General features: G+C 46.3%; 1 protein-coding gene across 1 annotated transcript in view; it reads right to left on the bottom strand.

Annotated features, from left to right (window-relative positions):
* Positions 1-7440: 7440 nt before the first annotated feature.
* LOC311194173 (putative cation-transporting ATPase 13A4) overlaps positions 7441-14151 on the bottom strand; it is a gene marked incomplete at both ends in the record, with an annotated part of 40928 nt that continues 34217 nt past the window's right edge. Inside the window, 6 exons of the mRNA XM_084267194.1 lie at positions 7441-7662; positions 8119-8199; positions 10242-10330; positions 11779-11993; positions 12425-12599; positions 13782-13854. Coding sequence (XP_084123320.1) covers positions 7441-7662; positions 8119-8199; positions 10242-10330; positions 11779-11993; positions 12425-12599; positions 13782-13854 — 855 coding nt within the window. The remainder of the gene's footprint in view (positions 7663-8118; positions 8200-10241; positions 10331-11778; positions 11994-12424; positions 12600-13781; positions 13855-14151) is intronic.

Below are 14151 nucleotides of genomic sequence, written 5' to 3'. Positions count from 1 at the left end.
GAGGTGATTGCCTGCCACCAGCCAATGCTTCCTGTAACTCTCCACAGGAAGGAAGACTCAGGAGAGGTGTCATTAGCTGGGTGGTGCTACTAGTTCTCTCTATTTGGTTCATCTAGGGTGAGGTGCGTTTCATTTACAGGAATATGATCTCCAGTCTCTGGACCGGAATCTCAGCAGTTTCCCTCAGGATTTGGCTGGGATAGAGTTTGTGTGCTTCATAGTAGCTAGTGAATGGGGATGTGTTTTGGCTTTGTGCTGAAGGCAGCATTGCTAATAGAGATGTTTTTGTTATTGCTGAGCAGTGGTGACGCAGAGCCAAGGCCTTTTCTGCTCCTCACCCCACCCGCAGTAGGGTACACAAGAAGCTGGGAGGGGCCACAGCTGGGACAGCTGACCCCAACTGACCAGAAGGATATCCCACATCACATGACATCATGCTCAGCACATAAAGGCGGGGGAAGAAGACAGAAGGGGGACATACAGAGTGATGGTGTTTGTCTCCCAAAGGCAGCGTTACGCGCGATGGAGCCCTGCTTTCCTGGGGACAGGGGAACTCCTGCCTGCCCATGGGCAGTGAGGAATGAATTCCAGAGTTCGCTTTGCTTGTGTTTGCAGCTTTTGCTTTACATTTTAAAACACCTTTATCTCAACCCAGGAGTTTTCTTACTTTTATTCTTCCAATTCTCTCCTCTATCCCAGCAGGGGTGAGTGAGTGGCTGCATGAAACTCAGCTGCTGGCTGGGGTTAAACCATGACAGATGCCCACCACTACCACCGCAGCCTGAGCTTGCAAAGTGCTCCCCAGGCTGTGCAGGACACCTCCAGCCCCAGTCCACTCAGATATGGAACCAGCACCTGAAAAGGCAAAAAAGGACTGAGGGAATTGTAGGCCAGCCAGCCCAACATGAATGCACAGATGGATGTGAGAGAAAATTCTTAATCAGTCAGCATGGAAGTACCTAGGGGATAATAAAGTGATAAGGAGCAACTAACATGGATCTGTCACGGGAAGATCCTATCAAGCCAATCTCATTTCCTCCCTGACAGGCAGATGCTCCAGGGAACAAGAGAGAAACAGCTAATGTGGCACACTGAGGCTTTTGACAGAGCTTCCCCTGAGATATGAGGATACTGAGAAATAGGGTTCTTTTGTGATGTGCTGAAAGGCTGAACCCTAAGTAGGTGTCAGTGGTTCACTGTCCATCCCTGGGGACCCAGAATATTCATGGTTTTTATTAGCAGCTTGGATAACAGGATGGAGAGGACAACTGAAAGGCGTTCACGACACCAAGCAGATGGAAGCACCTGCTTTAGAGGAAAGAAACAATGCAGCATGATCTAGGGGTGCTGGCCAAATAGCCTGAAGTGACCATATGAAATTCAGCAAAATGCTGCACTTAGTAGCTGGAGGAAGCAAGTACGAAACAGTAGTGGCCAAGCTGGTGTGTGGCAGAGAAGGAGATGGAGCTGGCTGCAGGCTGTTTCCTCTTGCCAAAAATGTGACTGTCATTGCGAGTCACAGCAGCAGGAGACTGGTGTGGTCTGTAAGATGGGAGGAAATAATTCCACCCAGCTCACTGTTAGCAAGTCCTCAGCTGGAGTTCAGGCTCCAGGAAGATGTGACCCAAATGGCAAGAGATGAGATGGAAGATTTGACCCATGAGGGTCAGCTAAACAAACTCAGTTGGATAACTGAGTTTGTTTAAACACAAAAGGAGAAGGCTGAAGGGAAACATAATAGCTCTTACAATATACAAAAGAAGACAGCCGACTATTTTTCTTCTATTCTTAATAGAGACAAGGAGAAATCAAACTAATGCCATGTTAGATTAAGCAATTAGTTTTTCAGAGTTAGTTACACATTCAGGAAGATTTTCTAATTTAAAGGATAGTAAAATGCTCAAAACAGGCCACCTAGGGCAGGAGAAATCTTGTACAAGAGAAGATTTCAAGGAAAAGCAGGACATAATTTGCCAAGGGTATCTAAGGGCAAGTAGATCTTGCCTCAGAGCAGGGAGATGGACCAAATAACCACGTCAGGTCCCCACCATCCTCATGCTCCTGTGATTTCCACAGGAATCCCTGTCCAAGCTCAGCAAAGCACAGCCCAGGCTCTAATTGCAGTGGGGCAATGGCTCTCTGTGACTTCAGATCCAGGGAACCTTATTTAACAGGGCCATCCCATTTATTCCTGGCACCAACCAGGCTGCAATGAGACACCTGCACAGCAGTGTTCATCAGGACTTATATTTGTCCAGTCCCACCTTTGTTTTTTTCTTGTATATTTTCTGCTGGTGTTGTGTTTCTCCTGACATTCCTGTCATTCTGCTCTCTTCTTTCTCCTCCCCAGGGCTCTGCTCAGGTTCATTCCCAGCACTGGTGAGTGTCTGATACCAAGTTATTAAAAAACTTGGCTGTGTTGAACAGCTGAACAAAGCTATTGAATAGCAAAGCCAGGCTTGATCTCAAACCCTTTGTCCCAGCGCCCAACTGCTAGCACCTACCACCTGGATCTCTTACCCTGAGTGCCCTTGCTCAACCTCTACACACTGTGCCCAGCCATCTCACAGGTTGGGTTATATCTGAGTGCAGTCCTACTAGATGTCTGAGATGCACATGTTTAGAACTTTTAAACACACCACAGGCTTAATGAAAGCTTAATGAATGCATTCTTCATCTCATCTGCAGGCAGGGGAACCTTGAAGGGATGTTTACTTAGAAGCCCCCTGGCTTGCTGAGGGGAAGCATGCTGCTCTGTGTGGTGAAGGGTGCTGCACTGCGTGGTGCTCGCTTCAGCCCTGCGCCCACGGGGAGGAAAGAGCTGGAGAATTGCTCTAAAACACAAAGCCCACCAGCAAAGCAAGCAAAACATTCAGAGCTCCATGCAGATGGACTGAAAGTTGATAGGGGCCATGGCATGGCACTTTGTCTTGGGGGAAATGGTGATTTCAGAATCACTGCTGGCTCCTGCTGCCTCCCCCAGTTCTGTTCACCTGGCACAAGGACGTGCTGCAGTTCCTGGGGCCTCTGCAGAGCTGTGCTGCTTGACAGCAACAGGCAGCCCTGCTCAGAGGAGCTGTTAGACACCGTCTGGCACGTGTACAGTGACCATGTACAGCAATAAAACGTTGTTCAGTGAGGAATGGCTGAGGGAGCGTTGCTGGTTTTCATGGCTTGGAGCAACTGAATCAAGATTTACCTGGCCTTGGGCAGGGTGCAACAAGGGAGCACGAGAGAAATGAAAGGTGTCTCCTGGTCTCTGAACTGCTTCCCAGGTCCCAAAGCACTTCTTCCAGCACCTCCCAAGTTATCTGTAGGTTCAGGAGAAAGAGTCTGATGTCCCCTTTCTCTAGCCTCACCCTCTTCTTAAAAGGAAGAGGGTGATCAGCCCTTTACCTGGACGAATCTATCACGTGGGCTAGGAAGAAGGCTGGGACAGGTACACAGTGCAGTGGGAGGTTTTATTCTAACCCCTCTGCTAACCATCTAGGAAGTACCAAAGTGATCTATTAATTTGATTTAAACAAGTCATACAGGCAGATCCTTTGACTCCCTGTTGCCTGCAGTGACCTGTATGGAGTAAACAAAGCAATGCCAGTGATAAGCCCCTGCCACAGTCACCAGCCACAAGGGACGCTGTGAAAACAGGACGTTCCCGTGCAGGGACAGAAATGCTTTGTATTTCAGACACACGGGATGTTTCTTCCAACATGAGGACTTCTAAGGGTGAGTGTTGGGCCCTGAGAATTCAGTTGCTGACACCAGCCACCTGCAGTGTACAAGAACTGCATTCTCTGTTTCCTTCCTTCGAACTGGGTGGCCCAGGCAGCAGCTGCTTGTGCTTTCCTTCCCCGCTGATCCTTGGCAGGTACATTGTCTCCACAGCCTCCTCCCTCATTCTCCCAAAGAGCCGTGTTGTGCATCAAGTTTCTTAGACAAAAGGCACAATGTGAGTGGAAAGCTGGTACGCCTTGTAAAAAGGCTCTGGCTTGTTCATATTATGCACACCTACAGCTATTATTGGCAAAGGTCTGCAGCTCTCAGAAGGAGCTTTGTTGGTTGTGTGTGCTGCCGAGCAGGCTGAGCTCTCGAGTGGTGATCAGCAGACAATAACTGTGATGACTGTATCAAGACAAACAAGTAATAAATAAATGGGAAGGACGAAAATAAAAGTGATTTTTCTGTTTCCATTAACTAGGACAAGTGCATTTCACAAGGAAAATCAAATCCCGCAATTAGCTGTTCGGAGCGGCTGCACGGCTCAGTGACTGGCTGTGCTCCAGGGAGGCTGCCCCTCTCCTTTCCCTGCGGAAGGCTAACCAGGGTGGACAGTGTCTGCTGGCAAAGATCACTGGGGGTCCTTCCAACTGCTGGCCACTGCCAGTCACAGAAGGAGAAAGTGACCCTGGAGCATCATTCCTCTCCGGGATTCTTCAGCGGTTTGGATTGCTTGGGCTGCAGGCAGGGAGTGTGGAAGCCACATCCAGGGCTGCCAATCTGTCTCTGCCTTATGCATCCTTGGAATTTGCAGAACATCCCATAATACCCCCACAAAACAACTCTTTAAATGGCTGGGATTTATTTCTGTTTCTCTGCTGTTCTGTCAGTGTTACAGGCTGGGAGTGCCAAGTAGAAAGTACAACTGCTCAGACAGACCTGAGCACCTGCACTGTACCTGCCTCTCTTCCACCCATGTGGGGACAGGCCAGAGCAGCACAGCAGGTAGACAGGCAGGGAGCTGCTTGCTGCCATCCTGATCTCCAGACACAGAAGATCCTTTGAAATTAGAGACACCCTCAAAATGTAAAATGCAGGAGTGAATCTTAAACACGCTTGAAGTTCTGTTTTTGCTTTTTCTTCAGTCTGACCCTAAATACATTCCCAGTCCAAGTTTTGGGGACCAGCCCAGTGCTGGGATGCAGACTGGAACCTCTGATGTTCCACCAGAGGTGAGGGAGAAGAACACAGGGTGTGCACATGAGCTGGTTTCTGCAGCAAGGATGTGCCTAACACATCTCTCCTCTCCTGATGGCCACTAAGTGATGCTACGGAAGCTCAGGGCAGCTGGAACACACCACAGGCAGGGCTCTGCTGTATGAACTGTGGCTGATGCCACTGAGGGAAGATAATGTGTCCTAGTATGGCTGGAGACATCAGCCTGGCACAGGAAGATGGAACACAAGACTGACACCTCAGAGTGGCAGAAGTTAAATATAACATAGCATCTGAATTGTGTTTCTTGCAGGTAAGGCTGTATTTCAGCAGCAGGCAAGCAGGTCTTTGCCTTGCTGACCCCACAGGCAGCACAGGTTTGCCATGAGTTGCTATTTTCATGCTGTCATTTGTGACATAAACATAAATGACATGCCCAGGCTGCAGCATTACTGCAGTCGCTGGCTCATCACATACAGCAACATATTTCTTGTGTGCAGCTCATAACTAGGACAGTGAATTTGGTCTTGTGTTCGTGTACCTGAGAGGTCAGCAGGAATAACTCCACTAACCTGCTCTTTGGTGTCTCTGTAAGCTGCAGGAGCACGTAGAGCACCCAGCCTTCACTTCCCAATGGATTTTGCTGCAAACTGGGAATTCATGCTACCTTTGAAGACACTTTTATGAATCAATGTGAGCCCTTTCTGCCTCATGTCAGGTTGTGTGGCTTTGTGGGAGGTGTTTACCATTAGGCAAACTGCAGCAGGTAGGAAGGTATTAACTCCACTTGCTTGTGTCAAACTTATCTAACACAGGGAAAAATGCTTTGAGTCAGATAAATGTTTTATTAAAGTTGAAACATTTTTCTTTTCTTTTTAGAAAAATAATTATTTTTGATGCATGGTAAACAGTGTTCAAACACTGCTCTGGTACAGACAGATGGAATCAAAACAATCCATAACCTCTTCTGATTTGCTCTTGGTTTTCCACAGCTACTTTTACTCTTAAAAGACCAAAGGAATCTTTACCATGACTCACAACCTATCTGATTCTCTGGATTTCTGTGGCAATGCTTTAAGATCAAATAGTGGGAACAGAGAGTCCCCAGCACTGAAATGCTCCCACACCAGGAAAATCATGGGGAAGCTCCAGCTCAGTTCAGAGGGGACAATTCCCCTGCAGACCTTATCCAAAGAAGCGCTTGTCTTGGACTGAAACCTCCCTGACCCATCCCCTCTTCTTTCATCCATCTGGGGACCAAGACTACAAAATACAGTGAGCAGGGTGTCAGCCCAGCATCAAAGGGCTAAGAGATCATGTGCTGGCAGAAGGTTCCTTTTTTTTGAGTGGGTAAGACCTGCAGAAATGTGCAGTGTTACTGTGTTTATGTACAGCAGAAGCAACACAGCAGAGTGAGTCAAAGTCACTATCAAAGGTTAACAGAGGAAGGATATGAGTGAATGACACGTTGTGTAGCATGTTGGAAACCAGGGCTAAAACCTCACATGGTTCAACTTAAGAGCATGCCATGGAATTTAATAAAATTATTCTGAGACCTGGCTGACTCTCTGTCTTTTAATTCAGGCCTTTGGCCCACGGGAGTAGTAATCCCTTGGATGTCTGCTTCTTCTGGCACTGGTAAACCAGGAGCTGATGCCAGGTGGCCACCCAGCTATGCAGTGGCAGCTCTAGTACAGCAAGCTCACACCACAAGGTGTGTAGACCCACAGGATGACATCATAATTTGCAATTATTGTGTGTTTCATTCTACTTTTTTAATAGATAACCCTCAAAAAAGAACTGTTAAACAATGAAGTCGTTCTGCTCTGTAGGTCAGTAGATTTTTCACCTAGAAATGCAAGTACCACGTGCTCTGAACTGAGAAGAGGACAAACAGAGGGCCTGACAGCAATGAGCTACCAACAGAGCTCTGCTTTGGTTCCATCATGGGAAGTACTTAATGGTGCTGGGAGTAGATGCTTCTAGAAGGCTTTTGCTATTTGCAGCTCCTTCCAGCTCCAGAAAGCCAAGAAGTAACAGAAGGGGCAAGAACCCAAACAAACACCAGGTAACAGTATCTGAAACCCTGAGAGCTGTAGGAATCCCAGGACCTGCTTATGTTCAGCAGCCTCTATCAGGAGTAAGTTCCACATGTTTTCTCAAAGCAGATCTCCCCAGAGGAGCCCTGGTACCAGAATTAGCTGCAGGAGCCTCCGCTGCATAATGCAGTTCAAGAGAGGGATGTAGCAATGGGGTGTTTCAACCACGAGTACTTCGCCAATATTCAGCAAGCTGTTCCATTTACAGCTGGCAGCCATTCAGACATGGGCAAGGACACGGGAGAAACACTGTTGTGACTTTATGCTGCTGCTGCAGCCAGCTTTTCTGCTTCCAGCTAATTTAAAATAAGCCAGAGCTGGTTCGTCTCAGGAACAGGGTCCTTCCTCTGCAATAGTCCTTCTGCAGCCAACTGCAATTGTCCTGGATATGTGTCCTCTGCAGTTTCCTTCAGAGCTTGTCCTCATTGCTGTCGAATGTTGGATTGCTATGGCCTCCCATATCTTCCTGCACTGATATTGCCACAGAGTCTGAGAAGAAGGTTTCATTCAGAGGTGGCCAGGCTGAGTCCTGCTCCAGCACTTGCTGCAGCCTCTTGTAATGGCTCTTCGAGTGGTACCGGAAGGTCTTTTTCAGCAGCAGCCATAAGGGTCTATTCTCAATGACAGCTTCCTGTAAAAGCAAGAGCAAAAGGAGGGTTCTGGAGGACTTGGACAGCACTTTTCCCTCTTCATCTTACTCATCCACATCCCTTAAAAAACCTTTCACTGACCACTTCTCGTATCACCAGAGATCCCCACCAGAAAACTGGGATGAGCTCCTCCTGACAGGCTTCAGTATCTGAGTAGAAAACAGCACAGACTGCCCATATTCCTCTAGCATGGGGCAGGGCCTCATACATCCCACTTAAAAGAGTAAAAAATAAAAACTGGATGACTTTGTATTCCCTTATATCTCATCATTCCAATGCAGGGCTTTGAGGAAAGAGAGTAAGAGGTAGCAGCAATGGCTTCTGTTTTACTACATACTCCCAAGCTGGGCTGAGGAGGAGGAGGGGGAAGGAGTGAGACCTGACCCTTTCATCTCTCCCATTAGTGCTGACAGCTACGTTCAGTGAAGCATCCTCACCTCGACAAGGAAGGACACAGCAAGTGTGACTGCAAGCATTATCACCATGGAGATCCGCCACGTGGTAGGGGTGCAGACCAGCTGGGAACAAAGCAGGAGAAGCTGTAACTACATGTGTGCACACCAGACACGGGTGGGAGCTTAGCTCATACAATCATTTAGCTTGGAAACAACCCTCAAGATCATTGAGTCCAACCACAAACCTAACACTACCAAGTCCACCACTAAACCATGTCCCTAAGCACCACATCTACATGTCTTTTAAATACTCCAGGGATGGGGACTCAATCAGTCCCCTGGCCAGCCTGCTTCAGCATTTGATAACCCTTTTGGTGAAGAATTTTTTCCTAATATCCAATCTAAATCTCCCCTGGCGCAACTTGGGGCCATTTCCTCTTGTCCTGTCACTTGTTACCTGGGAGAAGAGACCAACTCCCACCTGGCTACAGCCTCCTTTTAGGTAGTTGTAGAGAGCCATCAAGTCACCCTCTCAGTCTCCTTTTCTCCGGGTTAAACAACCCCAGTTCCCTCAGCCACTCCTCACAGGACTTGTGCTCTTGACCCTTCACCAGCTTTCTACCATCAAAAGCCAGAGTCCCACACTGGCTGTACACTGCTGATGAGTCAATATTGCTACTTGTCTTGAGGAATTATTGATAAAGATGCTTTTAAACTTACAATGCAGCAAAGAAAACTGTGCTCCAGAACTGCAACAAGAAATCTAAATGCTTCCTTTCTTTCCAATACAGGAAATAGTTTGAAGTCTGAGTATTTCAGCTCCAAACCCAGCTCAAGCTTCCCACAGCTGGCAGCACTGGCTTTCTGGCTGTAGCTCAACTTCTTTTGGAGATGCTACTCAGATCCAAAATCCAGATCAGCAGTTTCTCCACGGTTTGCTTTCTTACTGGTTTCTCATTGCCACTCCCTCCTTTTCTCTACTCAGCAAATCCAGCGTGCTCCCTCCAGACAGCCTGCGAGTTTTGCAGCTCTCCCCGAAGGCAGTTTAGCCCCCCACAGCTGCAGTGCTGAGTGTCCTGTCACCACAGCCCACAACAGGACTAAGAGTTGCTTTCAAGTGCCATCTTGTGGTAAATTCTTTAACTGGGTCTGAGCCGCTGCGCTGGAGACAGGCAGCCTTAGCTGGGCTGCTTGGAATTCAAGATCCAGCTCCATTTCCCTTGTCTGTTTCTCTTTCCATGTTTCGTGATTTCCATTTCTAAGTCATACAGGGCAGGAAGCAGCTTCTTGTCCAGTTCTTTTTATCCAAAGTCACCAAACTTCACTCTGATTACCAATGTACTGAAAAAAAAATAGCTGTGTGCTGCTTGTGCTGTTTTGTTCCTGTGACTCCTACTACAAGGCTGTGAGAGTGTCACAGTGGAGGAGGTCAACATCTCCCAGCCTCCACACACTACTTGCCAGGTCCTCTGACAACCCTATCCTATGACTGATACAGAGCTTATCCTTCCCTTACATTTCCCCTAGGATGGATTTGCTCAGGCAACTCCCAGCTTCCATTCTGCCAGACTAAACAAGCCAAGCCCCATCGGTATTTATTAACCAAGGATCAAGACGGAACCTCTACTGCCACGACAGCCCCACTAGTGTTTCTCTAGAACTGTTCTAAACCCAAATGCTGCTTTAGGAAACTGCAGGCTGTCTGAAATTTAAACTGGGAGCCTGAAAATATTTGGGACTGAGAACTGAGAGCTGCTGTGAGTGCTGACCGGTAGGTCTTTGCAAGAGGAACTGTGTGCACGGTGCATGCAGCCAGCCTGAGAAACACACAGTGCATGGTGCCTTAGTTTAAACTTGCAGGGCCCATCCCCTTTCTTCTCCTGGCTTCAAAACTATAAAGCCACCAACAAGCATGGTAAGCTTGGTGATGTCATCTTCTGTTGCATGGACAATGTGCTAAAACAATCAAAAGTACATGTGTGCAGGTGCATACCTCCAGAAGGTTTTTCAACCCTATCATCTAAAATCCATCCCTTTAAATCTGATTTGTCTTTAGAGGTGCCATGTATCCCTGCAAAAGTCTGTGCCATTCATTAAAAACAATCCCAGAGCACTTACAAAGGGAGTGGCTGTAGGAAGAAAATCCACCTTGGAACAATACTCACATCCATCTTAGAGTAGAGATCATCAATATCAGCAAACACCAAGAAGAGGCAAATGCCCAGCTGCCCTACAAGCACCAGTACAAAAACATCTGAAGGGAGGAGAACAAGCAAATAAAACCACAGGTGTGTAAGCAATCTCAGCTGGTTACCTTTACCACAGGAGACTCTAATCATTTTCTATGTCAAACAGTCAAAAAAAAAAATTCCATGAGATCAGAAGGAACTTTCAGGAACAGAAAAAGGAAGAGATTAAAACCCCAGCTTTACTTAGTCAAACAGATATATGTAAGGTTGGGACAGGCCAACAGATTGTAGCCACAGATTTAAAATGCCGAGAGAGTATTTTGAACATTTGGCCTGACCTCTCACATCTGAGAAGCTCAGCATATCCTGTCATTCTGAAAAATGTCCAGGATGTAGTCTTGCTCTTCTTGATATGATAAGGAGCTCTGCCTTCAATTTCAGTGATATCAGGACTTTGCTCTTGATCAAGATCTAAAGACCCCAGGTAATGGTGCATCCATAGGCAAATGCTCCAATGACGAGTAAATTCACTTTCTCCTCAGCTGGCATGCACCAAACTTCATCCCCCAGCCACTCATGCTGATTTTGCCTGTTTTTTTGGAGACTGATGACCCACTCATCTGCTATCCAGAAGGAATGTCTCTTCTTACTATACCAAAACAGCAAAGCCATGAAACCTGCAGCAAACTCTTCAGCAAAAACATTGAACTCAGCTTTGTCTGAAAAACAGCTGCAGAAATTGTCCCCTACAGAAAAAAAAACCCATCTCTCCCATGCCTCACTGCAACTTCCAGAAGTGTCACAGTCACATGTGCTCATCTTCCCTTCACCTGACAATCTTTCAGAGGCAGAACAGACCTATTAGACTGCACTGCAGCCCCTTCAAGTTACTGCCTTTGATGTTTCCTCTTCAAAGAAGTTACTCACCACTGAGTTAAGCAAATGCTAAACACCTTTGGTTCTGGAGGAGGAAACAGGGCCTCTCCAGATGTGAGGATTTCAAGGTATGTTTTCTTCTGAGACAGGCCCATAAGAATGCCCTGAACATGAGTTCTCTCAAGTACTGCTCAACCAGCATGCTTTGGGGACAAAGGCCTCATCCAGAGTTATTCTAAAGACCAAAGCAAAGTGACACCACCTAATTCTCTCTCTTCTCAAGATGTCTCATTCAAGCTGCCTTAAGTTTTAACATGATGCTTCTGCCAGCCAACAGCACCTTCCTGCTACTCCTTATTAGTTTTTATCAAACTCCATTTGTTTCAGACCTCCAAATGCCAGGGCCAAGTTCTTAGCAGTACAGAAGCACAAAGTATGGGCCCAGCTCAGAGAGCTGCTGGTCACCAGATGCCACTGGCACTAAAACTTCTGAAAAGGTGGCCTTTAGTCATTTAGAAATCTAATATTTGGCTCATGGCTTTTTGGCTGGCAGCACTTTGCTCAAGTTTTTATTTTTCTCTAGTGAATTGAGGGTCTGAGTTGACTTACAGATCCTTCCCTCTCTTCCTGTACTTACAGTTTGTGTAGATGGGCTGCCTGAAAGGTTTTCCCTTGGAAAACACGAGTGCTACAATGAGGCAGTTGATGGTACTGAGCAGCCACACTGTGGTGTTCTCATAGCTCTTGTAGCCATTGTCTGTTTCCTCCAGGGCTCCATCTCTCATCCCATGGAGCTCCGGACTGGAAGTAAAGGAAGAATTCTCCACACTGTTGTTCTCTGAGAGGCAGGCACTGAAAAAGAGTGTCACACTTGTCATTGAAACATCACTGTCCCAGTTATTTCCCACAGCTTTCACTACCACTATCAGAAATCCTCCCTCACATCCTTGACCTGCTCCTGCTATCACAAGGTTATTGGCAATGTCCTCAATCTCACCCATTGCATTGATCTTGCTGAACTTGGCAGAGCCTAAGCTCAAAGCTAGTTGGATACCTGGTCTTCCCTGCTATCAGATACCCCCCTTAGTGCTGAACAGAAGCATTCTCACCATATGAGAACTGGCTGGATTGCAGACAGCACTGCTTAATTTGTTTGCACACTGTGGGCAAGTATAGGATATACCTGCCTGTAGCTACTGTAGTTAAGCTAATATACAGTAACATGCAGACCTGTCCCACTAGGTCTGCCCTGTGTCACCCAGAGTCCCAAGAAGGGGACCTACCTGTGTATATCAGTCTTGGAATACCAAGGCTGCTCCTGGACCACCACAAAACCGAAAATCTGCATGCTGAGGCTGAAGAGGATGTTAAGTACAACAGAGAGCAGCAACGGGGGTGAGATGAGCTGGCTTGGAGGCCTGTAGGGAACCAGCTTTGGATAGGCACCTGTGAAGCTCACTGAAACATGCACATGTTTACTAGTGTGTCCAAATACAAGCAGTGCTGCTGGATATACTTGTCATCAATGGCCAGCACTTCTACAGTCTATAATGCTTTCTCTAACATACAAATGCTATACCAAGTATACAATATGGAGTTATTTTCTCACAAGATTTTATTGGCCAGACATTAATTAATGACATTTGATTATTATGATGTATTTTGGGAAAATAAAATTTGCTTTTTTTGTTTTTAGCTCATGTCAGAACCAAGGATATAAGGGTATGTTCAAGCTCTCCATGGTTTGGGACTTTCCACTGCCCATGTTCCATGCATCCTCCTGGACTAAGCACCTAGTGATCAGTTATTTGTGCAGATGGAGGACTGCACTAGCTGACCCAACAGGTTTTCCTCTGTTCTCAGGTTTAACAAAGTTAGCCAGACTTTGGGTAAAAGAGCTATACAGAAAGGATTTATGTAGTGTTCCAAATGGGCTACTTAAAGCAAGGTAGCTTTCAGCAACTGGTATTGTGGCTGACCCTTTAAAGCTTGATTTAATCAAGGCCTTTTCCAGTTGACTGTGTTCCAGCAGGGATGGAAGACAGCTGTGTGGTTTTGCTATATGCTTGTAATGCCCCTGTCCTTGCCATTTCAGCTTCTAAAGCTCTCCCTGCATTTACTCTATCTCAACAACCCCATCTTTCTCTTTCTCCTCCAACACTGGTTTCCTTTCTTGGCTTACAACTTCCTATTCTATAGCACCTGAGATCTGTCATCTCTTCTCCATTTTCATCTCTTTCCACTCATGCCTCCTGCCAACACAGCCTCAAATACACATTGGACTCAAATCAATCTCTATAGTTTTTCATTTGGGTGTGGATTCTCAGGTGTCTTCTTAATCTTTCTTCCCAAATCAAGAGGAAAAAGCCAGAATAGACTTTCCACTGCATTACATCTGGTTTTGCTCCTTCTAGAGATAGCAACCCAGTTACCAGCAACATACATGCACCACTAAGAATTACCCATCTTATTTTAGAGAATTTCTCAAGCAAGATGCCTCCTCTACTAATCTAAACATCCTGTACTCTGTGTAGTCTCTCTTTTCTTCATTTCTGTACATAAAAATATGCATTTCCAAGGAGGTGAAAAATATTTGAGATCTTTCTCTCATTAATGCATAGGATGACTTAAAGAGCTTACTTGTTACACCAATTACAGTGGTAATAGCCAGATCTTGGAACAAAAACTGGTAATTCCCAAAGGAGTTTAGTTGCTGAAAAGAAGAACAAACACAACAACAACAACAAAAATCACAAATCAGACATTTGCCGCAGGCTTGTCTCTATCCTTTCCAGAAAGTCATGTTAATTTCATGGAATTAATGCTCTGCTGTTTGTTTTGAAATGCCACTCAGCAGATAAGGGGACCACACAACCCACCACCCTGCCAGCAGATTTGTCATCATTGGGCTTGCAGTGAATACTCTCCTTTTGTGCATTGTTCAGACTAAGGACACTTCCAGCTCCCTGAATGCAATAAAAAAGAAAGCTATTTGAAGAGATGGACTTTC

Source organism: Gallinula chloropus, assembly GCF_964237585.1.
Source record: "Gallinula chloropus genome assembly, chromosome: 8".
NCBI classification, from domain to species: Eukaryota; Metazoa; Chordata; class Aves; order Gruiformes; family Rallidae; genus Gallinula; species Gallinula chloropus.
This window is presented reverse-complemented; position numbering and strand designations above follow the sequence as displayed.